Source organism: Cervus canadensis, chromosome X (assembly GCF_019320065.1).
Source record: "Cervus canadensis isolate Bull #8, Minnesota chromosome X, ASM1932006v1, whole genome shotgun sequence".
In the NCBI taxonomy this organism is placed as follows: domain Eukaryota; kingdom Metazoa; phylum Chordata; class Mammalia; order Artiodactyla; family Cervidae; genus Cervus; species Cervus canadensis.
Window position 1 is genome coordinate 38,010,376 of NC_057419.1, and position 26,511 is coordinate 38,036,886.

Below are 26,511 nucleotides of genomic sequence, written 5' to 3' on the forward strand. Positions count from 1 at the left end.
ACAAACCTCACTTTTATTTGATGGGATAAAGTCTTTCCTAACTTCAGGGTTAATGCTTTCACAACAGAGGAAAAAATGGTTAAAAATGTGCTTTGCACTTTGGGTATACTTTCTACAATCTCCAGTGATCAAAGCACACACTTCACTGGGCAAATCATACCATCATTAACAAAAACTTTTCAAACTTCTTAAAACTATCACTGTCACTATCAACCTCAATCATCAGGCAAGGACAACAGAAGAAAAACTAATTACATGAGATTAAATAAACTGCTAAATATGATTACAATTTTCATGACTTTTCATCTGACATATTACTGGCTTCTGATCTTTGTTTTCAGATATCAAGAAGCTCTCCTCCTCAAGCTACTTATGGTTTAAAACAATTTGGTAATCTACACCTGTGGGTAACATTAAAACATTTTTCTTTTCTCTCTGCCTGTCCCTCTAGATATTGGAGACACTTGAGTTCTGAATAGATTTATCAGGTAAATAAAAAGATTGTCTCCTGACATATACAGACATCTCAAAGTATAGTGGGGACCTCTAGAAGAAAAAAATCCACCTCGACAAAAACTGATGACAGGCCTATGGCATCTATAATCAATGGACCAAACTTATTTTAGAAACAAATTAGTCTTGGCTGTGTTTTAAAAAAATGGGAATAATTTTAGAAAAAAATTATATTTCACTGAATATTAAATTCTAGTTTTGTTAGTTAAGGTCTGTATTTACTAAATACTCACTTCTCATTTAGTCCCTTGCTGTTATGTTATACTGTTACAAGATAAAAACCAGATGCTTCATGATCTACAACCAGGAGATTAACATCAGACTATAGTCATTCAACAAACTAAGTCAGACAACATGGTATATACTGAACTACACCTAAAAAAGTTCTTAAATTCTTACTTGTGAACTTACTATTACTGCAAACTATATTATTTTCCATATTGCCAGTTTTATAAGACTATTCTCTTACATTACCAAATGTGTGACTGGGCCTCTAATAAAATGATGATACATAGTTTCATATGAGATCAATGATTGTAATAATGTAACTCTAGATGGGAAGAAGTAACAAGAGGGAATATTTTCCTGGACTATAAGAAACTATTAGTAACACAGATAAGGTGCAGGACTTTTGCTACTTTCATGGCCTAGTCCAGTAACAGCACATTGAGTGGCCAATCAAAAAATCTTCGCTAGACTTGGGATGAGCATTCCTAGCAACGTGGGACAAAATGATCATAAAATGCCCCTAAACCAATGGTCAAATTTAAGGCAGTGAAGGGGCCCTGCCGACTGAAAACTGGCACTTGTCACCTGCCTCTACAAAGAGTAAATCAGGAGCCATTCCAGTTGCTGACTTTCAACACCCCCTGAAAGGAGTTCGGGGTAGAAATCATGAATGAGGCATTCTGTGCTCTGGGGAAAACTGGCAGGACAGGCCTTCAAATTGTTATATATTTTCAAGAAAAGATTTTCATGAGCCCAAATTCTTGCATCTTCTCATACCTAGAGAAATACCAACATCACAAGCCAACATCTAGCCCTGGTTCTTCTGGCTAGCCCCTCTTCCAGGCCCCTTAGCAGCTTTTCTACTTCTGTTCATCTTGGGGCTATGTATCTTTAACTTCCTGTTAAGTTTGTCTCTTCTAGAATATGATAAATAAATCTCCAGATGGTACTACAAGGATATCAGCTGGCTGACATATGGATTATGTTGGAACAAGTGGTCTTGTCATTCCATGGACTCTCATCTCCCTCCAAATGCACACTCTGACAGAGAGTGGGTATCGGGACCCAGACCCCATGATGCCCCTGTCCAGCAGGAAGAAGCCAGAGCAGTCTCTGCCTCTTTCCCCAGTGACCTGCGTCCCCATGTCCCACAGAGATAGGCAGGTAGTTAGACACGAGCAGGGTGTTAAGGGGCCAAAGATTTGGCCCATTAATAAGAAGGGGGGAAATGTTGAATCCTGCCCAAGGTCATAGATGTGAGGCCTTGCACCAAGGCCTCAGAAGCAGAGCCCAGAACCAAAGTCATCTCTGAAGCTGACAGAGCCCCTTTGTAACCTTGTCAAAAGTTCCCTGATCATCACTAACAAGCTTCCTGACTCCCAATTAAGCAAAGATGCCCACTCCAGTAAATACCCTATAGCATCCCAGCCAATCACCTAACGTCAACCTTCCAGCCAGAATTTTGTCTTAAGGCTATATAAATTGGTTACTAACCCACGGTCTGTCAGGAGGTCGGCCTGCTTCACTCATAGTGCCCACTTTTATCTCTCTTTGTTCTTAATAAACTCACTCCCTTGTGAAATGCTCTGTCTGGAAATTCTCTTCCAACTGTGTTCCAACTGCCTGAACACTCTCCTAATATAATTGATTCAGGAAAGGATCATCGACAGATTATACAACCTTTGGGTATAAGGACAGTGGGGAACATAATGTTCACACAATTTCAAAGGATCACCCCCATGGATTATTTACTAATTACAAAAGGAAAAATGTGCCATTGCAATGGAGAGATCTGTTGGGCACCACTTTCCTGAAGTGCTCAAATTTGGCATTATCAACATTGGGACAACCTGACATTGTGCCTTCTGATGGCCAGTAAGATATTTAACCAGAATCACTTTGAAGAAAAGACTACACGAATTCATAGTATAGAATATTTTCAAGACAATTCCCCTGGATTCTTTCAAATAGGTAGTGTCATGCAATACAAAGAAAAATGCTGGTGGATTCTGAATTCAGAGGCTAAAGAAAGATAAATGCAATGGATGAAACTTGAGTTGATCTCGGGTTGAAATGTAAAATGCTGCAATTAAGACAACTGAGGAAATTTAAATGTGGATTGTATGTTAAATGATATGGACTTAATGTTAAGTTTTAAAGATGTGCTAATAGTATTATGGTTATGTAGAAAACTGTTAGTCACTCAGTCAAGTCCGACTCTTTCAAGCCCATGGACTGGGACCGACCAGGCTTCTCCATCCATGGGATTTTCCAGGCAAGAATACTGGAGTGGGTTGCCAGTCCTTTCTCCAGGGGAACCTTCCCGACCCAGGGATCAAAACCGGGTCTCCCGCATTGCAGGCAGACTCTTTACCGTCTGAGCCACTTAGGGAAGACTATTTTCAGGGTGAAGAATCACAGTATCTGTAACCCACATTCAAATGGTTCAAGGAGAAAAAAAATAGCAAAACGTTAAAATCGTGAATCTAGGTGAAGGGTCGGCTGTTCATTTTACTCATCTCTTACTTTCATATTTTCCAAAAAAGGAGGGGAGGAAGTCTATTTTTATAAGGGAATGTCAATTCAAAACAACTAACTTGCACGAGTACCTTTGGCACAGTGCGATACACGGCCAGTTTCTCTTTGGGACGGTGCAATAAAGGCGCCGACAGCACAGACGGGAAGAACGTGAACGTGCGTGCTCAGTCGTGTCCAACTCTTTGCAAACTCTCTGGGCTGTAGCCCGCCAGGCTCTTCTGTCCATTCCAGGCAAGAAAACTGGAGCGGGTACCATCTCCTCCTCCAGGGAACCTTCCCAACCCGGGGGTCGAACCCACGTTTCCTGTGTCTCTGTATTGCAGTCAGAACATTCTTTACCACTTGAGCCATCCTGGAAACCTACAGAACCGAAAAACCGGTTCTAATTCTCACATAGTGTCTTGAAGCGTGACAACGAGGAGGTCACGTGACCCATGAATCACCTTCTGATTGGAGAAAGATCCGTCGCTCTTCCCCAAGGTACTGAGACAGCGCCTGCGCAGATACGCAGAGGCAGGAGGGACCAAACAGTCTCTCCGACCAATATTTTTTCACAGATCCAGCCTCCTGATCGCGTATTGTCCAATCAAAAGCCCCTAGTAACGTTGTGTCACCAATTCTCCCTTTCTCATAGGACGGGAGGTCTTTCCGGTTCTTTATTCCGCTTCCGGTGGGAGCTGGTCATATCCAGGAGCTCAGTGAATTATTTCTGGGCGATTGGTTTTTATTTCCGGGCTATGGGACAAGGCAGTGCCTAGCGGCCGCCTGTAGCCGCTAAGACAGCTCCGCCGCCGCAGCCATCATGTCAGACACGGATAGCGATGAAGATTCTGCTGGAGGCGGCCCATTTTCTTTAACTGGTTTCCTTTTCGGCAACATCAATGGAGCCGGGCAGCTTGAGGGAGAAAGCGTCTTGGACGATGTGAGGGGATGGGCGTGGGCATAGAGCCAGAGGGTGGATCGGCTGAGGAGAAGGTGGCGTGAGGAGAGTTTGGGGTGCTTGGAGAGTTGAGAGGGCTTAGGAAACTAGAAGAGAGGACGATGTGACCCTCCCTTAATGAGAGGGCGCACTTAACGTACGCGAAGAGAGAAGCGGTTGCCTTGCTAGTAGGTTGTGTAGTAACAATCTACTGGCAAGAGAGCGAGGGGGCTCAGTTCTGGGCGAGGGTGGGGACAAGAGGTGAACGGTAGGCCAAGCGGCGCTGATATCGGTGGCTTTGGAGGAAAAATAGCCGAAGCTACTGAGAGTACTTTCAGATCGTTGCTATGAGAACCTTCTTGGAGATTCTTTAAACTGTCTCCATTTGTGACATCACTGACTAGAGATGGCTCTAGAGCGAGAGGACAGACCGGCACCAAATCCTGTGGTTCAGGCCCCGGTTCTTAGAACAGCCAATGTTCAGACCATACAGGGCAGGCCCCTTCTGGTCTCAGTGCACACTTGCTTACATAGTTTTTCCACCATTCACTGACATTCATGAAATTGTTTCCTGTGCCCAGTCGACACTTAAACCTATCATCATTAAAGTTCATTTTCTCAAGGAGAAAATACTGACCAGTATTCCTTCTTCCCTGCAACACACAGTAAAGATAACAATAAAGTTCTTGATTTGTTTTCTTTCTTTTTTAATTTTTTTTTGCTTATAAAGATTTGTTTTCTCTAGTCGGAATTACCTGTTTTCTTAGACTTTATTCACGGATCTGCTATTTAATTTATTTAGTCTTGGTGGTGGTTCCTTGAATAATTTTTCCTTACCTTACTTTAAAGGATGGTGATGAAATCGAATATGATGTGTTATATCTGATCAATGTGGATGTGGAATATGTACTTCCCAGTTCTCAAATGTGATGCTTCTTTTAGCATGCTGTGGAGTCATTTATATGGGTTTATAACTTTGTTGTGGATCTGGAAATAAACCTTGTGGTGTGGGAAACTTAGGTTTAGTTATTGTGTTTAACTCTGGTGCTGTCCCTTTTTCAGGAGTGTAAGAAGCATTTGGCAGGCTTGGGGGCTTTGGGGCTGGGCAGCCTGATAACTGAACTCACAGCAAATGAAGAATTGACTGGTACTGATGCTGCCCTGGTAAATGATGAAGGTGAAGTCTGGGTCATGGGGAGTATGGTGGGGGAGGAAGCTAGCCACTTACTATACATGTATTTTTCAGTGGGAATTATATAAGGGACTGAGAGTTACTGGCACATTGTTTAGATCTACTCTCCACTTTTATTTATAGGATGGGTCAGGAGTACAGAAGATGCTGTAGACTATTCAGACATCAATGAGGTAGCAGAAGATGAAAGCCGAAGATATCAGCAGACAATGGGGAGCTTGCAGCCTCTTTGCCATGCAGGTGATTCTTCAGTGCTATCAATAAGAGCATTCCAGTACTTTTTTTCCTTTTTTTAAAAAAAAGATTTATTTATTTATTTATTGTTTTTTGTCTGTGCTGGATCTTCATTGCTGCATACCAGCTTTCTTTGGTTGTGGTAAACAGTGGTTACTCTTAGTTGTGGTGCGCCGGCTTCTCATTGTAGTGGCTTCTCCTGTTGCAGAGCACAGGCTCTAGTCACAGGCTTCAGTAGTTGTGGTGCATGGGCTCAATAATTGCGGCTCATGGGCTCTAGAGCAAGGGCTCAGTAGTTGTGGCACACAGGCTTAGTTGCTCTGAGTCATATGGAATCTTCCCAGATCAGGGATTCAACTCGAGTCCCCTGCCTTGGCAAATGGATTCTTAACCACTGGACTGCTAGGAAAGCCCCTAGTACATTTTCTTGCTGTGTAGTTCAGTTTGTTTCTATCCAAGCTTTCTGTCATTGTTCTTGCTCTTTATGTCTTTGCTTCTCTCCCTTTGTCAGCTCAGTTCCAAGTAGCTGCTATCCTTTTTTGTGTTCTGGGACAGCATTATTATACTTAGGCTTTTATTCCTCATACTGGTTAGTCCCAAATTCTTAGTGAATGCCAACTAAGAATGATAATGCTTTCCTCCTTATAATCTGGTATTTGAGTTCCTGTGGGGTTCACAGTACTAATTTAGATGCTATTTGAACCCAGTCTTTGCCCTCAGGGAATTGTTAGTTCAAGAAGGATTAAGTATCCAGTTTATATATAAATGAGCACATGTATTTATTGGTTCAGCTTCTGTTGATCACTCACTACCTGTATGCTGACACAGTGCACTTAATGCTTGCTCACAACATTGGTTTTCCTTCCTGGTATAAGGTGCTACATTATAGAATCAGAATGTTAGAGCTCAGAGGGGTTTTAGTGATTATTTATTCTTAACCTCATCATAGATAGACTTGAACTTCAGAGAACTTTAAAAAAATGTGGAACTTTATTAAAAGTTCTGTAATTAGTGGCAGGCCTTGACTAATTAAACATTTCAGTTTATTAGACACTGAGCACCCATTATATGCTATAAACTGTAATAGTATAGTACAAAGATAATAAAATCCATTTTCTGATTTTTGAGGAGCTCGGTTCTGGTCATAGTTCATTCTTTCCACTGCCCTATACTATCTTTGGACTTTTTTTTTAATATTTATTTTTATTTATTTAACTTATTTAGCTGCACAGGGTCTTAGTTGTGGCACATGAAATCTTTTAGCTGTGGCATGTGGGATCTAATTCCCCGACCAGGGATCGAACCTGGGCCCCCTGCATTGAGAGCTCATAGTCTTAGCCACTGGACCAGCAGGGAAGTCCCTATCTTTGGACTTTTGTATGAAGTTGCTTATTGTTTATTCATTATCCATTTCTTTAAATTAGATTTCAGCTTGCAGAGAAATGTAGGTAAAACCTTGATAAATAGCTGAACTTAAGTTTCTTCAGAGTCAGTTAATGAATTTGGGTGCTTCTTTTTTTTAATATATTTATTTTTATTTACTTATTTGACTGCCAGAAGGAAGAGGCTAATATTCCCTGGGTTATGCAGCCGGCTTTCACGCTCCAGGGAATCAGCCAGAAATAGAGAAAGAAAGAAAGAAAGACACGGGGACCAAAGCTCTGATGGAGCAAAGGTGTTTTAATCAACATGGTGTGGGCATATATACTGTCTTACAAGGTAGTTATTCTCAGCAAAGATAAAGATTAAAATTACAGACTTACAAAACACAAGGCGATCCCTATTAAAGAGAGAAGAGGGTACTTATCACCATGAGAAACTAACAAAGGAAATGCTCGGATTCCTCAGCCCCGGGAAAGGTGTGCCTCTCCTCTTAATTCCTGAATATTCAGGAATTAATAAGGGCAAAGGTTTCCTGACAGATCCAAAACAGCACACAGGAAGCCTCCTGTTAAATGCTTCCTGACAATTCCCCCTATTTTATTATATTTGTTAAAAAAAAAAAGGTCCTGACCAAATGAGTTTGGTTAGTATTAACCAACCTTATAGAAAGGCAACAATAAACAACAAACACAATTATCAAGACAATCACCAAAGTTACAGTCCCAGACCCGATGCTGTGGGTAATACTTTGAAACTATCCTCGTGGGTCTAGCCTGGATAATTTGTTTCAGCTAAAGTTTCCAAATTGGTGGAAGAGGGCAGACGTTTAGAAAAAGTTTCAAAGATTTTCTTTTGCAGTAATTGTACATTCAGAGAGGCATTATCATGTAAATGAAATTTGATTTGTTCCCAGTTGTAGGTACTATGATTGAATTGAACAAGAGTAACACAAAATTGGCAATTAATACAAGTTACAGATTAAATTGTAAGTGGGACACAGGCCTGTATAAAATATGACTGATTATAGTGAAAGAAATAGTTCCTATGACCACGACTAGTCTCTGTGAAATGTCTAGTCCAAGTTTCAAGTTCTAAGGTGCTGGCAGCAAGTTTCCTGATGTCCCATTGTTTAGGCCCACTTTGTTTATCCAGGACGATTTGAGGAGGAGGGGGCGATGCCATTCTGTGTCAAGCCAGCCTAGAGGTCCTTTGTCATGGTAATATTTCAACCTCATGTTAGTAACATTTTACATAATGTTTTTTGTTCTTTCCCTAACTCTTTCACTAAAGTTTCAGTAGTAAACGTGGTTCACAGACAGAAGAAGGGCAGCAATGTCCGAAAGTCTTCTTTTGGAGGCAGGAAGCCCGTTTGTCAGCCAACTTTTATGCATAAGCCCAGTGGAAGGCCTAAAGAAATGTTAATTAGTTTTCCCTCTTCCCCAGGGTGTGAGGGTTTCAGGGAGGGGGCATATGGGTGGAGTCATTGGTTGATAGGTCTTTTCTCCATCTATTTTATGACTTGTAATAAAGGGGGGTTGGGTAAGTAAATTAGTTAATCCACCTCGAGCAGGGGTTGCGCAGGCCAACAGAGCCTAGCGATAAGAAGGTTTTCAGGACTCTGAGGCATTCCCTGTTGAGAAATCATATTTTTAACTTGATTAGTGAGGGTTTTTATTTGTCCCCAAGCGGGAAGATCATAGGGTTGATGTCGCCGAGGGCGGTGCTTTCTGGAGATCTTTAGAGCTGTCACGGCCCATATTGGAATTTCTTCCTCCTGGGGTTCTTGTTGTTTCGTCTCCATTTTGAATGTTGGGGGCCCCCTTGGGTCGAATTTTCCGAGGAAAAAGTTTGTTGGATCCATCTGGGGAAATACAAGCATATCCCTTTCCCTGTAAGATTAGTTTCCCAGATTTCCATTGTTTGTGAACCCGTCTTGATACCAAATGGGCAGAGGAAGAGAAGTGTCCTTCAATTCCTTGAAATGTCTTTCTGCTCTTGTTAAAATATTTCCCTGTGGTAGGTTTAAAAAATTTAAAACAAATAAAGCTGTATTAACAATAATTGTAGGTTTAGAAAATATCTTATGTTGGAATCTAGTAAAGTCTGCTTTAGATAAGGAAGACAGTAGTGTACCTGTGTATTCCCCCTTCTTTAATTTTTTATTTGTAACTTTAGTGTGTGATGTGTTCGTTCAACTATGTCTTGTGTCTGTGGATTATAAGGAATACCTGTAATATGTTTAATAGAAAAAAATTGTAAAAATTGTTAAAAGTGTCTAGAAATATAGGCAGGGCCATTGTCTGTTTTAATAGAACTAGGAGTTTATGGTGGAGTTTTCTATATTTTTTAATACAAAAACTGAATGTATAGAATCAGAGACTATATTAATGGGGTAAGGATGTAGGCAAAGAACTTGAATAAGAGCATATAATTCATTTTGTTGAGCAGAATGAAATTTAGTATAAAAGACTTTATATTTTTTAAGAGACCAGAATGAAGCTTTGGCGTTTTGAGTCCCATCTATATAAAAGAAATGTGAGAAATAATAAATTCAGTGTTTTTGAAGAAATTCCACAGCTTACCAGAAGGATAATGAAATGATATTTTTCCAAAATATTTTAGAAAAGCTAATTGGAAATCAGTAGAAGTTTGTAATGTGTTCTCAAATTGAGATTTATATGTAATAAAGTTTTATTAAAATATAAAGAAGATACAGAAAGCCTCTGACATAGGCATCAGAAGGGGGCAGAAAGAGTGCCCTCCTGCTAGTCTTTAGCCAGGTGTCATATAACTACTAGCAGTCTGCTAATTAGAGAAAGGAAATATCTCAAAACCGAAGAGAATAACACCAGGCCTCTCATACACAACATGCATTTTGAGATAACTTTGGCACCAGGGGAGTTGTCCCGGGCCACAAAATGATTGACATGAATCTTGAAGGAAGGCAGGTTTCCAAGCAAATACAGTTTCATTAACATAGCTTAAGAGAACATTTGCATGAGTAAAACATACTGGTTTGTCAAGTCGGTTCTGAGTCTTAGGCAGAACCGACTTGAAGAAAGAATCTAGGGTAAGACAAACATTTCCATAAGAAAAATGCATTGGTTAACTCAGGGTTTGAGAATAGTTAACTTCAAGTGAAACCAGGTGTCATTATGGCAACACAGTATTTTAAGAGAAACCTCCTTTTAATTTTGTATAGAGAAGGAAAGTTTGTTTCCTTCTAGTTTCCTTCCTGCTAGTTTGTTTCCTCCTGCCGCTTAAGAGAGAGAAAAATGTCTGACACTTGCAGCCTATTTTTTTCCATTTGGAGACCCCTGGCCTTCCTGCCTGTTAAGTCAAACTATATTGGCCACGTAAAAGACCGAAGGTTTGTGGGAGCAGGGGCCCAAAAAGTCTGGTAGGTATTCTAGAGGGGACTGCTCGAGGGTAAAGGAGAAGTCATTTAGGGCTGGTATATCGATGGCAGCACTGCCGGATGTTGAGGGTTTGAGGGAAAAGGTGGAATTTGCCCCTGGTTTTTGTTGAAGGGGACCTGGGGGGTCTCCTGCTTGGAGTTTTCAGGAATAGGTTTCCCTTCAATATCAAATTTAGATCTACACTCTTTGGCCCAGTGCATTTCTCTACAGCAGCAAGGGCAGATTTTTGGAGGTTTTTTTATTAGCTTTCTTAGGGCAGTCCGTTTTTAAATGGTACTTTCTCCACATGTAAAGCATCCTTCATTTTCTTTTCTTAAAGCAGCAACCATTTGAGCTAGCATTTGCATCTTTTGAGTTTCTGGTCTTAGATTGCAACAAGCCTTCAAATAATCAATAATAGTCCCTGTCTCATGAATTGGAGCTATAGCCTTTTGACATAGTTGATTTGCATTTTCATAAGCAAGTAATTTTTTAGTTGCCTTTTATCTTTTTGTCTGACTATAGTACGGGAAATAGCAGTTTCTAATCTAGCTAAAAAAATAAATAAGTGATGAAGTAAAGTAGAAAAGTGAGGGGGCTTTCCAGGCGATTGACCCATGTCTTAGTACTTACTGGCCTCAATAGGCCTTGGGGGTCACTCCATCCGAATCTGTCATGTGTACCGACTCCCTGTTTCTGGGTGCCACTTGTTGGTCCTTTACTGGACCGGAACCTGGTGGTCCAGAGTCGGCAATGAGAGAGTGAAAGAAGGAAAGAGGCTAATATTCCCTGGGTTATGCAGCCAGCTTTCACACTCCAGGGAATCAGCCAGAAATAGACAGATAGAGAGTAAGAGAGAGAGAAAGAAAGACACAGGGACCAAAGCTCTGATGGAGCAAAGGTGTTTTAATCAACATTGTGTGGGCATATATACTGTCTTACAAGGTAGTTATTCTCAGCAAAGATAAAGATTAAAATTCCAGACTTACAAAACACAAGGCGATCCCTATTAAAGAGAGAAGAGGGTACTTATCACCATGAGAAACTAACAAAGGAAATGCTCGGATTCCTCAGCCCCGGGAAAGGTGTGCCTCTCCTCTTAATTCCTCAGGAATTAATAAGGGCCAAAGGTTTCCTGACAGATCCAAAACAGCACACAGGAAGCCTCCTGTTAAATGCTTCCTGACAGATACTTAGTCGCAGCATGTAGGATCTAGTTCCCTAACCAGGGATTGAACCTGGGCCCCCTAAATTGGGAGCACAGAGTCTTCACCACTGGACCACCAGGGAAGTCCCTGGGTGCTTCTTATATAAAGAGATTAACTGCACTGTATACATAAGAAGTAACTTAGAAAAACTGAAGATACAAGCTTTGCTTTCAGGGATATTATTATCATTTGGGAAAGGCAAAATAAACGAATGCTAAACATAATTATTCACAATAAGAAGACATAAACCAGTTGCCAGCTCATATTTCTGTATAGAATGCTTTATTTAGTTCTGAGAGGCTGCTAGACTAGCTAAGTCAGAGCATAGCTATTAGTTTTAGCATCCTGACAGACTGAGGGGAAGGTGGTAGCAGCTCTGATTTTCAGGGAATGTTATAATTTTCAAATTTGGATTTGTTGTTGTGGCTAGGGATAGTAAGGAAGAAACTAGATAAGGGGTTCTTAGTTGGGTTGTATGAGTTGATTTCCTGGAAAAGGAGGATGCTATATTTGATAGTGTTGGTACTCTGGAAGCTCATTTCTAAGTTATCTTGTCTTCCGAGGGTACCTTCATCTATGCCCTTAGTTTCCTCCTTCCCTGGCATTGGCCCCTTCACGTGGCTTGATTTACAAGAGTGTTTCTTTGGAATAATTAGAAGTAGGTATAAGTCATTCTAGAGGCTTCATGGAGGTGAATTTTGAAAGATAAGGTTTGACAGAGAGGAGCAGCAGGACATTCTGGTTTGGTAAAATGGCTTCTTAAAGGTTTGGAGATAGAAATGAGTAGTGTGAAGGTAATTGGCCAGCAGGTTTTCTTTCTTTCTTTTTTTGGGTATTTATTTTATTTATTTATTTTTAGCTGTATCAGGTCTTAGTTGTGGTGCGTAGGCTTAGTTGCTTTGTGCCATGTGGGATTTTAGTTCCCTGACCGGGGCTTGAACCCACTTCCCTGCATTGGAAGGTGGATTCTATGGTGCATGGACTTATTTCTGGATTTTCTGTCCCAATCCATTGATCTATATTTTTATTTTTGTGCCAGTACCATACTATATTAATGACTATAGCTCTGTAGTATAGTCTGAAGTCAGGGAGTCTGATTTCTCCAGCTCCCTTTTTCTTTATCAAGATTACTTTAGCTATTCAGGGTCTTTAATGTTGCCATACAAATTTTGAGATTTTTGTTGTTGTTCTAGTTCTGTGGAAAATGTCATTGGTTATTTGATAGGGATTGCATTGAATCTCCAGATTACCTTGGGTAGTATAGTCATTTTGACAATATTGATTCTGGAAGGCAGATTTCTTTTTTCTTAAATTAATTAATTAATTTTAATTGGAGGCTGATTACAATATTGTAGTGGTTTTTGCCATACATTGACATGAATCAGCCATGGGTGTACGTGTGTTCCCCATCCTGAACCCCGCTCCCACCTCCCTCCCTATCCCATCCCTCAGGGTCATCCCAGTGTACCAGCCCTGAGCACCCTGTCTCATGCATTGAACCTGGACTGGCGATCTTTTTCACAAATGATAATATACAGGTTTCAGTGCTGTTATCTCAAATCATCCCACCCTCGCCTTCTCCCACAGAGGCCAAAAGACTGTTCTTTACATCTGTGTTTCCTGCTGTCTCGAGTATAGGGTCATCATTACCATCTTTCTAAATTCCATATATATGCGTTAATATACTGTATTGGTGTTTTTCTTTCTGGCTTAACTTCACTCTGTTTTCATCCACTTCATTAGAACTGATTCAAATACATTCTTTTTAATGGCTGAGTAATATTCCACTGTGTATATGTACCACAGCTTTCTTATCCATTCATCTGCCGATGGACATCTAGGTTGCTTCCATGTACTGGCTATTGTAAACAGTGCTGCGATGAACCAATTGGGGTACACGTGTCTCTTTCAATTCTGGTTTCCTCAGTGTGTATGCCCAACAGTGGGATTGCTGGGTTGTATGGAAGTTCTATTTCCAGTGTTTTAAGGAATCTCCACACTGTTCTCCATAGTGGCTGTACTAGTTTGCATTCCCACCAACAGTGTAAGAGGGTTCCCTTTTCTCCACACCCTCTCCAGCATTTATTGTTTGTAGACTTTTTGATAGCAGCCATTCTGACTGGCGTGAGATGGTACCTCATTGTGGTTTTGATTTGCATTTCTCTGATAATGAGTGCTGTTGAGCATCTTTTCATGTGTTTGTCAGCCATTTGTATGTCGTCTTTGGAGAAATGTCTGTTTAGTTCTTTGGCCCTTTTTTTTTTTTTTTTTTTTTATTAGTTGGAGGCTAATTACTTCACATGGCCCATTTTTTGATTGGGTCATTTATTTTTCTGGAATTGAGCTGCAGGAGCTGCTTGTATATTTTTGAGATTAATTTTTTGTCAGTTGCTTTGTTTGCTATTATTTTCTCCCATTCTGAAGGCTGTCTTTTCACCTTGCTTATAGTTTCCTTCATTGTGCAAAAGCTTTTAAGTTTAACTAGGTCCCATTTGTTTATTTTTGCTTTTATTTCCATTATTCTGGGAGGTGGGTCATAGAGGATCCTGCTGTGATTTATGTCAGAGAGTGTTTTGCCTATGTTTTCCTCTAGGAGTTTTATAGTTTTTAGTCTTATGGTTAGATCTTTAATCCATTTTGAATTTATTTTTGTGTATGGTGTTAGTGTTCTAGTTTCATTCTTTTACAAGTGGTTGACCAGTTTTCCCAGCACCACTTGTTGAAGAGATTGTCTTTTCTCCATTGTATATTCTTGCCTCCTTTGTCAAAGATAAGCCTTGGGGCAAGGAAGCCCACATGCCACAGCTATTGAAGCCCTCTTTCTCTGGAGCCTGCATGCTTAGAGTCTGCTTCGGGATGAGAGATGCCACCACAGTGATAAGCCTGTGTGCTGCAATTAGAGAAGGCCCACACAAAGCATCAAAGACTCAGTGTGGCCAAAAATAATAAAGGAAAAGGATAAAGAGGCCAACTGAGAGACTGTTTTTGTGAGCTAGATGTAAAGTTACCAAAAGTTACCAAGGTCTGGAGTAGGGTGACAGTTGTGGAAAATGATAGGCAGGGTCAGACTTTAGAATTGCTGATAAAACATCAGTAGAACTTGGTAAGAGAGGAAGTGTGTTGGAAAGACACTTTGTTGTTAAACCAGGCTTAAATTCTGACTTTGTCGCTTAAAATTATATGACCCTAAGGAAGTCACTTAACTTCTGTAGCTCAGAATAATTTCTGCTTTGTAGCGTTACTGGGAGGATTATAGATAAAATAACTAAAAATATCTGGCACATAATACCTGGAGCTCAATGAATAGAAGTTGCCTAATGATTGCTATTAATGATTGATTGGAAAAGATGTGTTGGGTGTAAGAAATTGATGAAGGAGACAGGAGGCTAAAATCGTAAGCTGGGAAAATGAGGATGGAGGTGGTATTGATAGTAACAAAAGGGAAATAAAAAAAGTTTAAGGATATTTCAGTATGATAGTGAAGTATAATTGTTGAATATCTGAATGGAAAAGCTCTTTAGGCAGCAGAACATGTAGTACAATTGTAGAGGGGCTAAGTCAGGGCGAGACATACAGGTTTGGATTTAGTCTAGATAAAGGCGATTCTTGAGAAAAGGAATGAAGAATTTTATAGAGGAATAAAAGCAGAGTGTTCAGAACGAAGTACTGAGTGATGCCAGTGGTTGAAGGTTAGTGGAAAGAATAACGGGCTACAGAAGTCAGACAGAAAAAAATGTGTCAAAGACTTGGGAGGTGAGAAGAAAGTCCAGTTTTAAACTGACAGAGAAAGAAGATTGTTAAATTTAATTATGAGGTTGAGCAGGTTGAAAAGAAACAGTGTTTGACCAGGAGAAAGAGCAGAGGTTTTATTAATAAACAGTCCTTGGGGGCTCCCTAAATTCCTGTATGAGATATACATAGTGTTACAGCATTTGGCGATACGGCGTCATCTCTTTCTGAAGGCAGAAGCTGTACCTCTTGTGTGTTCTCAAGGAATCTGCATAGTTCTTCATATGATGCTTTAAAATATTGAGTGACAAGGGAGCTCAAGGTTGTTGTGTGACATTCTGGATATTGAAATCACTTTCTTGGTTTTATTAGATTATGATGAGGATGACTATGATGCTGATTGTGAAGACATTGATTGCAAGTTGATGCCTCCTCCACCTCCACCTCCAGGACCAGTGAAAAAGGATAAGGACCAGGATGCAATTGCTGGTGGTAAGTAGAGACTTACTTTTATCTAAGGAGCAAGTTCTATTTCTGGTCCAGATTTTTGGCATGCTCACAGGGGGCTATTCAGATTAAGTGGCTAGGAAATGATACAACTTCTATAAGAGATTCATACAATTTTCAAATTTCAGTGTTAAAGGGAAACTTTAAAACATTTGACAACAGTATTTTAACATGGGCTCAGGAAAAAGTAGTTTAGGTTGATGTGGTTCTCAAATCTGACTGCCCATCATAGTCACCTCAAGTCTTCAAAAAATTGCAGGTTTCTGGCTCTCACCCCTGGAGAATCTGATCCAGAAGATCTGGGGTAGAGCCCAGGGATTTCACAGAATTTCCTCAAGTAATTTCTGATGCAACTGATCTGTACTGGTATTTGGAAACTACTTGTCTAGATGATTCTCTTTAAAAAATGATTAAATGAGAAGGCACCTAGAATGGGTATAAATCATTTACAGTCAGCTGTCAGATTCAGAGATTTCAAAGGCAGGGACTTATCTCACCTATTCCTATGTCTGCAACTGTGGTAAGTAATCCTGTTCTAGGCTGGAAGGTTGGGGAAGAGCAGTGTCTTTGATCTCTAGTGTTTTGAGGCTTATGTCAACCTAAATGTCTCCTAGTAGAGTTTTAAGCCCTTTCCTTTTTAGTGTGCAGGCTAAGTAGCATTTGGTAACTTTGTGTCTTAGATCTTGTTTTACTCTAAGTAATTTCATCATTACCCCGTGGGCTTAAATGTTTCCAGTTTATGAGTCCCTGAATCGGACATGATAAGGCCTGATTGGTATAAAAGTGTTATGTAATTTTTCTCTTGGTCACATTTCTTTAACCTAATATAGAAAGTAGTAAATGTAGTAATAGTGTTTGTTTTCTCTTATCACAACCCCAGGGTACCAGGTACAAGGTGAGTTGTGGATGGTGGGAGATAATGAGTTGGAATGAGTTTTCCGGGTTGCATACCTCGTAATCTGGGTGCTTAGAACTGTATTCCCTGCCATTGAGCCATGCTTAAGCCTAGAGTGGGTGTTGGCTGAATTTGAGGAAATATGCTCACGGTTACATGCCAAAGGGGTTTCTCTTCCTTGTTGCAGTGTCTGAAGATGGAGAAGGCATCATCTTGCCCTCCATCATTGCCCCTTCCTCTTTGGCCTCAGAGAAAGTGGACTTCAGTAGTTCCTCTGACTCAGAATCTGAGATGGGACCTCAGGAAGCAACACAGACAGAATCTGAGGATGGAAAGCTGACCCTACCATTGGCTGGGATTATGCAGCACGATGCCACCAAGCTGTTGCCGAGTGTCACAGAACTTTTCCCAGAATTTCGTCCTGGGAAGGTACTTTCGGTGGGGAATGCCCACATTCCAAACCACTGCCCTCTTGTAAATACTGAGTTGTGTTGTTGAAATATTGAATATAGAATAAGCAGAAAGTAAAGGTTTCCTTATTCAGTGATATTGTATTGGGTCTTTTTTAAAGGTTTATGCCTTGATCATATTAATACATGTGATTTATATAGTTCTCGTTAGGAATTGTCCTTTCCATCTTAAAGGAACTAGTCCAAATTATTAAGGAATACTTTACTTTCTTGGTTGGTATTGTAAATCTGAGTTTGGCATTTCTTGATCCCTCCCTCACAGTTGAGTAGACTTCTCAAAGGAGTTCTAGCTCAGAGCTACTGTCTTCCTATCTGACATTGGGTCTCTTACACAGAAACATGTTTTGTGTTTTAGGTGTTGCGCTTCCTACGTCTTTTTGGACCAGGAAAGAATGTCCCATCTGTTTGGCGCAGTGCTCGGAGAAAGAGGAAGAAGAAACACCGTGAACTGATACAGGAAGAGCAGATCCAGGAGACGGAGTGCTCAGTAGAATCAGAAGTCAACCAGAAATCTTTGTGGAACTATGACTATGCCCCACCACCACCTCCAGAGCAGTGTCTCTCTGATGATGAAGTAGGCAAAATAGAGATCTGGAATTAAGACCCAGGAGGGCAACAAATGAGTTCTTCCTAGCTTATGTCTAAATTGAAAGTAACACCTTAGTGTCCTGTGCCGATTATCGTTAAGTAATCATGATTTCAGCCCCAGTAGCTGTCCCTTCCCTGTTGTATTAGAGAAGTATTGTGGGCAGGCAGATGGTGATATACTGGTGAATAGGAAAGTTGAATGATAGGCAGAGTGTGCCATGATATACCTCCATTGTTTGCATTTTAACCCCAGTCCTGTTCAAGAATCATCCTTATGGCTCCTCTAAGTTCCCCCTCCTGCCTGTTGACTCCCTATAGCCTTAGGGCATCTGGGATCAGGATGTCTACCTCCCCTTCTACTTTGTTCTGTTACAGATCACAATGATGGCACCTGTGGAATCCAAGTTTTCCCAGTCAACTGGAGATACAGATAAAGTGACAGACACCAAACCAAGAGTGGCTGAGTGGCGTTATGGGCCTGCTCGACTGTGGTATGATATGCTGGGTGTCCCTGAAGATGGCAGTGGGTTTGACTATGGCTTCAAACTAAGAAAGATGGAACAGGAACCTGTGATGAAATGTAGAATGATGGACGTAAGCAACACGGTATGTAAGAAAGGAATCACTGTGCCCAGAGCCCTATCAGTATTACTTTACAATTTGGGAGACACTGAGTAGGGTTTCTTTGGTGGGAGATTGAGGTGTCTAAACCTTTTGTTTGGTGTGGTATATCACCCTGGCAACTTGGCCCTATTGCAAGGATTCTTGTTTGTGAAATGAGTGTTGTGCCAGACTAGGAGTGGGAGGAGGCAGATACTCCTTCATTATCAGGTGTGTCTCTCAAGTCAGGACCACATTTGATGTATCTGATGTATCTGTTGTGGGATTTGGAGTGGGAACTCTGACCAGTGACCATTCAGGGATTTGTTGTTCTTCCCCTACTTCTGTAGGAATACGGGATACCTGAGGAAAGCAGTGGCACTGATCTTCTGGCCGATGAAAACTTCCTGATGGTGACACAACTGCATTGGGAGGATGATATCATATGGGATGGGGAGGATGTCAAACACAAAGGGACAAAACCACAGCGTGCTAGCCTGGCAGGCTGGCTTCCTTCCAGCATGACTAGGAATGCCATGGCTTACAATGTTCAACAAGGTTTGCATCTGTGCCCACTGTGTCCAGCACACTGTCCTTCACCTCAGTCATCCTAAGTAAGCTTAGCTGTGATCTTTGCTGCTGAGGGACAGTGAAATGTTTTGGATCTGAGCCTTGATTCTAGTCTGTGATTTTTTAACACTATTAATGAGCTAGGATGGACTCTGATTTCTCATTAGAAAAATGTGAAAAGTACTTTGAAGTTAAAAATATTTCTGAGATATAATAATGGTTTTATCTTTATAGTCTACTTTTGTTTCCAAAGACCCCTTTATCATTCTAGAATTTGCTTTTTCCCTCCTTAACTACACATGCACACACACAAAAAGGTATGCTATGCTTAATGTAGAAAACTTTGAAAATATAGTGCAGTGTCAAAAATAACTGGTAATTCTAGAGACAGTCAGCTGTACCTTTTTGGTGTATTATGCTTTCAGTGTTCTATCTTGTATGTGTATGTAGCTGAGCTTATTCCTAGAGGTACAGTTTTACGTGTTGTGCTTTTTACTTAACATTATTTTATGTCATTCAAAATTCTTCATAAAAATGTTTAATGACATGGGAAACTCATTTTAAATGGAAAAAAAAAGCCCAGATATGAAGTGGCATATTTAATATCCTGTTTGCATAAGTGAAAAAAAAGCACACTATATAAACAGAAAATTTACTGAAAGGGAAAATACCATGGGATTCACAGTGGTTCTTTCTAGTTTGTAAGATCACAGATAGCTGTGCAGTATTTTTTATATCTTTTCTGTCTTTTCTAAATTTTCTTGTGTTAATCTGGATTTCTTTTGTAATTCACTGGAAAACCAAAAATGTCTTATTTTTTAAATATAAGAAATAATTTATTGGTTGCATAGTAGTCATATATGGATATCTTCATAATTTTTAGTTGTTGTATTTTAAATATACTTTGTTACATTTGTTGTTAGCATATCTTGCCGTATTATTTATTACCATAGTTCATTTAATCAGTCTGATGTTAAATATTTGGTTGTTTAAATTTTGACTATTATAAAAAATACTGCAGTGAACATTTTTGTCTGCAACATTTTTTAAAAGTGAGAAATACACTGTTGCAGTAGGTTCCTTTTCAGTAGCTACATGAGTAACTACTAGCATTTACTCCTTTTCCCTTTGCTAGAATTGAAGGGAGCATGAAATGTTTTGTTTATTCTTTCCTCCTGTTTTGACTAGGTTTTGCAGCAACGCTGGATGATGACAAGCCTTGGTACTCCATTTTTCCCATTGACAATGAGGAGCTGGTATACGGACGTTGGGAGGACAATATCATTTGGGATGCTCAGGCCATGCCCCGGTTCTTGGAGCCTCCTATTTTGACACTTGATCCCAATGATGAGAACCTCATTTTGGGTATGGTACTGGCTGGGTCAGTGTTCCTTCTCCATAACTGATAGCTTGCTGTCCTAATGTCAGCGGGCAGGAGGAAATCAGAAGGGTTGGGAAGGTCAAGACTGGAAGCTTCTAGATAGCAGTTTGAGACAGCAAAGTTGTGGCTGTCAATTTCTAATATTGTGTATTGTTTTAGGGAAAACTCATAACGTAGAAATGTTGGAAAGTAGTGCCTTGGAGATGTCAGGAGTGTAGTTTGATTGGTTGGATTAGAAGTGGTCTTGGGGGAGATGAAAATCTGGTTAGGAATTGCAAAGGTGTCAGTAGGAAAGGTGAATCTTCAGGGATAACAACTCCAGGGTAACTTGTTTCCTCCTTAGAAATTCCGGATGAGAAGGAAGAGGCTACTTCGAACTCTCCCTCCAAGGAGAGTAAGAAGGAATCATCTCTGAAGAAGAGTCGAATTCTGTTAGGGAAAACAGGAGTCATCAAGGAGGAACCACAGCAGGTCTGTGAAGGGAAAAGGGATTTGGTGTTTAGAAGAACAAAGAAAGGTAATGAAGAAGGGTAGTCTGACTAAGGTTTATTTGATAACTTGTCATTAGAACATGTCTCAACCAGAAGTGAAAGATCCATGGAATCTCTCCAACGATGAATATTACTACCCTAAGCAACAAGGTCTTCGAGGCACCTTTGGAGGAAATATTATTCAGGTAAAATTAGCATTTTTTTCTGTGGTGAATGGGAACCACTGTTTTGTTTTGGTGTAGACATGAGTAAATCTTGCTTTGACTGGAGTTCAATTTGAACCCTTATATTTCTATCTTAGCATTCAATTCCTGCTGTGGAATTACGGCAGCCCTTCTTTCCTACACACATGGGGCCCATCAAACTCCGGCAGTTCCATCGCCCACCTCTGAAGAAGTACTCTTTTGGGGCACTATCTCAGCCAGGTCCGCACTCAGTCCAGCCCTTGCTAAAGCACATCAAAAAGAAGGCAAAGGTATGATTGAATCTTGGTTAGGAAAAAAAAAGCTATAAAAGGCATTGGAATACCAATGGGTGAGATGGACTGGATATTAGATACTTTTAGGAAATTGTCCATTTTCTTAGAAGTGATAAAATATTATTGTGGTTATTTAGGCGAACATCCTTATTCTTGGGAGATGCATGTGAAAATACAGTAAAATGTGTCATGATAACTGCAACTTTAAAAAATGGTTCATGGACTACTCTGGTGGTCCAGTAGTTAAGAATCCACCTGCCAATGCAGGGGACATGGGTTCAATCCCTGGTCTGGAAAGATCCCATATCCCACAGAGCTGCTAAGCCTGTGCACAACTACTGAAGCCTGCGTGTTCTAGGTCCAGTGTTCTGCAACAGGAAAAGTCACCCACAGTGAGAAGCCCACACACCACAGTGAAGGAGTAGTCCCCACTCACTGTAGCTAGAGAAAGGCTGTGCACAGCAACCAAGACCCAGCTCAGCCAAAAATAAAAAAAAGGAGAAAGGTTTCAGCAAAATCTATTGATATAGCTAAAACAAATATGCTAAAATATAAAGTAATATATAAGTGGTGGGATAATAAGTGTTCATAGTTTTGACTTTATGCATAAACATTTTTGCAATAAAATAGAAAAAAAAGCAAGTAAAGTTTTTGATGTCTCAATGAACAATATCACTGTGTGTAATTATTGTCCTGTCAGTAGCTGTACTGTATTCTCCTTGTTCTTGGCAGATGAGAGAACAAGAGAGGCAAGCTTCAGGTGGTGGAGAGATGTTTTTCATGCGCACACCTCAAGACCTCACAGGCAAAGATGGAGATCTTATTCTTGCAGAATATAGTGAGGAAAATGGACCATTAATGATGCAAGTTGGCATGGCAACCAAGATAAAAAACTACTATAAGCGGGTGAGTCTTCTCAGAAAAATCTTTGTTGTTAATAAATAATTGTAGTTAAATATTCAGTGACCATAAGTGAACATATATATATATATTTTTAATATTAGAAATTTACTGGGAGAAAGGAATGGTATCTGTTTTGCAGTTAGTAATATTAGTAGAATGCTATGCTCATGGAATGTTTTATTTAGGCTTATTGATTATATTCTGGGATAGTAACTCGGTCTGTTGCATTCCTTATAGAAACCCGGAAAAGATCCTGGAGCCCCAGATTGTAAATATGGAGAAACTGTTTACTGCCATACATCTCCTTTTCTAGGCTCACTCCATCCTGGACAGTTGCTGCAGGTGAGGAATTATTTCCTGCTATATCTTTTTCCTAAGGAAATTGACAGATGAGCTAGTCAGCTCAGAAAGAACCAATTCTATTTGATTAAGATACTGTTTAACTAAAGTATGGGAAAGAACATAGCCTCCAACTAATAATAAAAAAATTAAAAAAAAAAAAAAGAATAGCATAATTAAATTTATTCAGCAAATATTGATTGAGCATCCAGCATGTGCCAAGCACTGCCTAGGGCATTCAATGATGAGCAAAATACAACGGTCCTTTTCTCAGAGCCTGCAACTTAACGAAAGATGCTGACAAGTAAACAGACAATTACATACGAGTGATAAAGACTGTGGCTGAGGGCGCTATGTGAGAGGCACCTGGCCAGAGTTTTGTAAGTTGGGGTAGACATGAGGCATCAAGGAAGACTCCACCAGGAAGAATGGATCTGATGTAAATGCTTCCTTAAGCACCAAGGGGGAAAAAATGTTTTCAGATTAAAGAGAGTGATTTTTGGTAACTTTTCTGTCTGGCAGAGAATTTTGCTTTTAAAAAATTAAGAAGACTGGGGGCTGAATGGGACAAATTGAGAGATTGGGATTGACATATATACACTATTGATACTATGTGTAAAATAAATAATGAGAACCTACTATCTAACTCAGGGAACTCTACCCATTGCTCTGTGGTAAACTAAATGGGAAGGAAATGCCAAAAAAAGGGGATATATGTATGCGTATAGCTGATTCACTTTGCTGTACATTAGAAACTAACAGTAAAGAAACTATACTTCAATAAAAATTAATTAAAAAAAAAAATAAAGTATGGGAAAGAACAATATAAGCCAAAAATCATTATAATCCAAAAATTTGTTTTTGCATCTTTTTATTAAAACTGGCTCCTAATTACGTTATTCTATAAGTTAAATTTTAAATAGTCTTTTGGAAATACATAGTGGTAAGAAGTCCAGAAACATCTGGGTGGCATAGGGAAGTCAACTGGATTAATAATTTACTATAGTTAATTTATGAATGTTTCATTTGTATGTGTAAGATTGGTGTGTTTCGATTATATTAGTTGTGGTCATTTTGAGTATTGAACCACACCCCAGCTATAGTGAAATGGTTTTTCCCCTCTCTGTTCTGATGGGTATGGAAATGCCTTCTGGTAACCTGGCTTTTACATACTTTGTTAAGGGAAGGTATAGAGGTCCACAAATGATGTGAGGAAATCTTTAGCACTCTACTACCTTGTTTCCTCCCTCACCCCCTCCCCAGTTTATTTCCCTTGGCAATCTTAACCAATTTAACTGTTCTTGTACCTAGTTTATCCCATTGTTTCTATTGCTTATTCTCTTAAAGCATCTACAAAGCACATTTTTTTTAATCCTTTGCATCTGTAATCCATTTCCACCAGATTTTGAGTTATCACCTTCATACTGTTCCTAGAGTTCCTGTCCCTATAACTTTCTGTTGAAGTTTTCTACCAGTTCCTACCCTTTTGTGGCTACTTTTGTAGTCTCTCAGATATCCTTTTTCATCTTCCCCTGTGACTCTTTCCACATTAGAATGTTCTTTCCACACCTATGTATTGAAGATCCTCCCTCTTTCTGTCTACTTCTCTGATTTTTTAGAGAAGTCTTTCCTTAGAATCTTAATGACAGGTTCTTAATGACAGTTTGATCCTCATCTGGCTGCCACTTAAACAAGCTCAAATGTTTCCATCCTGCATCTTCAGTTTGTCTTTTTTAAGCATAGTTTCTAATTGATTAGTTGTTTTTTAATTAATTTACTTAACAAATGTTTTGATTTCACATATTATGTCAGGGGCTCTGCTGGGGTCCAGGATAAGCAGTATGGTACTTTTTAGATTATAAAGTGATTTTCAGATGTAATCTTCATGGTAATCCTGTGAGTATAGGAGTTTTAAGTATCTCCATTTTGTAGATGAGGAAAATTGAGCTCATAGATATTAAGTGACTTGTCTGACATCATACAGTGAGCTAGCATAGCCAGTGTCATCTATAGTGTCAAATCCTATAATTTCCCCACTACTGACTCTTAAAGGTGACCAATGGGTAAAAAATTATCTGTCTAATCCCATTTGATATTCCATATTTTAATTTATGTTAATCGATAGACCTTAGATGGTATAATGGGGATGGAAAATTATCTGTCTAATCCCATTTGATATTCCATATTTTAATTTATGTTAATCGATAGACCTTAGATGGTATAATGGGGATGGAGAGCCAACAAGCTTGATTTTCTGTTCTCATGAGTTTACTAAATTTCCAGGGCTTCTCTTTATATTACTTTTGTGTTTTTATTTTTGTTAGGCATTTGAGAACAACCTTTTTCGTGCTCCAATTTATCTTCATAAGATGCCAGAAACTGACTTCCTTATCATTCGCACAAGACAAGGTTACTATATTCGGGAATTAGTGGATATTTTTGTGGTTGGCCAGCAGTGCCCTTTGTTTGAAGTTCCTGGGCCCAACTCCAAAAGGGCCAATACTCATATTCGAGACTTTCTCCAGGTAAGAACGGGAGGATAGGGAGGGGGTCTGGATGTACATAAAAGGATATTTGGATTTGGGGCCATATCAGGGAAGATAAAGCATATCACGGGCTTAGCAGGGGAAGGGGCCCTGGTGAGGAATTTTATCCTTATTTTGCCAAATAAAAAAAATTTGGTATGTTGAGCAGGTTTTTATTTATCGCCTGTTCTGGAAGAGTAAAGATCGCCCACGGCGGATCCGAATGGAAGATATAAAAAAAGCCTTTCCTTCTCATTCAGAAAGCAGCATCCGGAAGAGGCTAAAGCTCTGCGCTGACTTCAAACGCACAGGTCATCAGTTGTGACTGATTATATGTTCTCTCTGCCTCTTTCCAAGAAAGGATTAAGGCTTCCAGTTAAAGGATAAGCATACAACTAATAAAATAGAAAAAAAAAATTGAAGTCATCAAAAAGGAGGTAGCAAATCTTCTAATTATGGAGGCTCTGATTGCTAATTTAATTTTGCCTGTCAGGAAATTCAGTGTGATTGTTGATGTCTTAGACATAGGAAACCTAGCAGCAGGATTTTTCTTGGCCAGACATTCAAACTGGCTAAGCCCGATACCTTCTGGGACATTGCCTGGTTCAGTCTTGGTTTGCTGTCCCTGTTAATGGCAATGAAAGGGCCTTTCGAATTCCAAATGGTCTCATTTTCTCTTATCTTTTCTAGGCATGGATTCAAACTGGTGGGTGCTGAAGTCTGATTTTCGTTTACCAACTGAAGAGGAGATCAGGGCTATGGTGTCTCCAGAGCAGTGCTGTGCTTATTACAGCATGATAGCTGCAGAGCAGCGACTGAAGGTGAACACTTTCCTTTTAGGCACCACCTATGCCTGTGGGTGTTTTTCAGAGAGATGAGGGTGAAGAACTTTTCTCACTAGCTTAGGAATGATGCATACTAGATTACTACTAATTATTTCAAAAGTCAAACTGTATAAGGTACTCCGTGTATACCCATTCTGGGGTAAACTACATTGTAGATAAATACCAGTGGAAAGGCTTAGTGAAGGACTTAGGGAATATTGTTTTGCTTTTGAAAATGGTTGCTCATTCATTTGGGTGATGGCTTTAATCTCTATTCTTTGTAAGACAGGTGTATAAGCAAGGAAAGCGCTTCTTAGTTGTTTTCCACAGCCTTCCAGGTGGGCAGAGATGCTGATTGTGCTGGACGTGTGGTTTGGAGAAGCATAATGTCCTTATAAGGCCAAAATAGGAAAGATCTAGCTGGGGTGGGACAGCACAGTTGTCTCCCACTGAGTTAATGAGCATCTCTATTCAGCTTCCTCATGGGCCTTAACTATCCACATATGTTAGCTTAAGGATGTAGAGTGGTGATAGGTATACCTAAGACTTTACAGATTCCATTCTCTATGCAAAACTGTGCGTTGGTGTTCTGTACTTG

General features: G+C 39.8%; 1 protein-coding gene across 7 annotated transcripts in view; it reads left to right on the plus strand.

Annotated features, from left to right (window-relative positions):
* Nucleotides 1-3,976: 3,976 nt before the first annotated feature.
* The window catches only part of TAF1 (TATA-box binding protein associated factor 1), a 76,517-nt gene continuing 53,982 nt past the window's right edge, over nucleotides 3,977-26,511 (plus strand). For 2 of the 7 annotated variants that reach the window (XM_043458213.1, XM_043458218.1), the window contains exons 1-17: nucleotides 3,978-4,201; nucleotides 5,261-5,375; nucleotides 5,514-5,630; nucleotides 15,715-15,834; nucleotides 16,932-17,173; nucleotides 17,570-17,788; nucleotides 18,178-18,408; nucleotides 18,753-18,960; nucleotides 20,161-20,337; nucleotides 20,697-20,824; nucleotides 20,922-21,029; nucleotides 21,146-21,319; nucleotides 22,055-22,228; nucleotides 22,463-22,567; nucleotides 24,889-25,089; nucleotides 25,259-25,400; nucleotides 25,780-25,910. In XM_043458213.1, the coding sequence (XP_043314148.1) occupies nucleotides 4,082-4,201; nucleotides 5,261-5,375; nucleotides 5,514-5,630; nucleotides 15,715-15,834; nucleotides 16,932-17,173; nucleotides 17,570-17,788; nucleotides 18,178-18,408; nucleotides 18,753-18,960; nucleotides 20,161-20,337; nucleotides 20,697-20,824; nucleotides 20,922-21,029; nucleotides 21,146-21,319; nucleotides 22,055-22,228; nucleotides 22,463-22,567; nucleotides 24,889-25,089; nucleotides 25,259-25,400; nucleotides 25,780-25,910 (2,712 nt within the window). In that variant the 5' untranslated portion in view covers nucleotides 3,978-4,081. Of the gene's footprint in view, nucleotides 4,202-5,260; nucleotides 5,376-5,513; nucleotides 5,631-15,714; nucleotides 15,835-16,931; nucleotides 17,174-17,569; nucleotides 17,789-18,177; nucleotides 18,409-18,752; nucleotides 18,961-20,160; nucleotides 20,338-20,696; nucleotides 20,825-20,921; nucleotides 21,030-21,145; nucleotides 21,320-22,054; nucleotides 22,229-22,462; nucleotides 22,568-24,888; nucleotides 25,090-25,258; nucleotides 25,401-25,779; nucleotides 25,911-26,511 lie in introns of all 7 variants that reach the window. The other 5 variants (XM_043458217.1, XM_043458212.1, XM_043458215.1 and 2 more) reach the window with 5 other exon arrangements.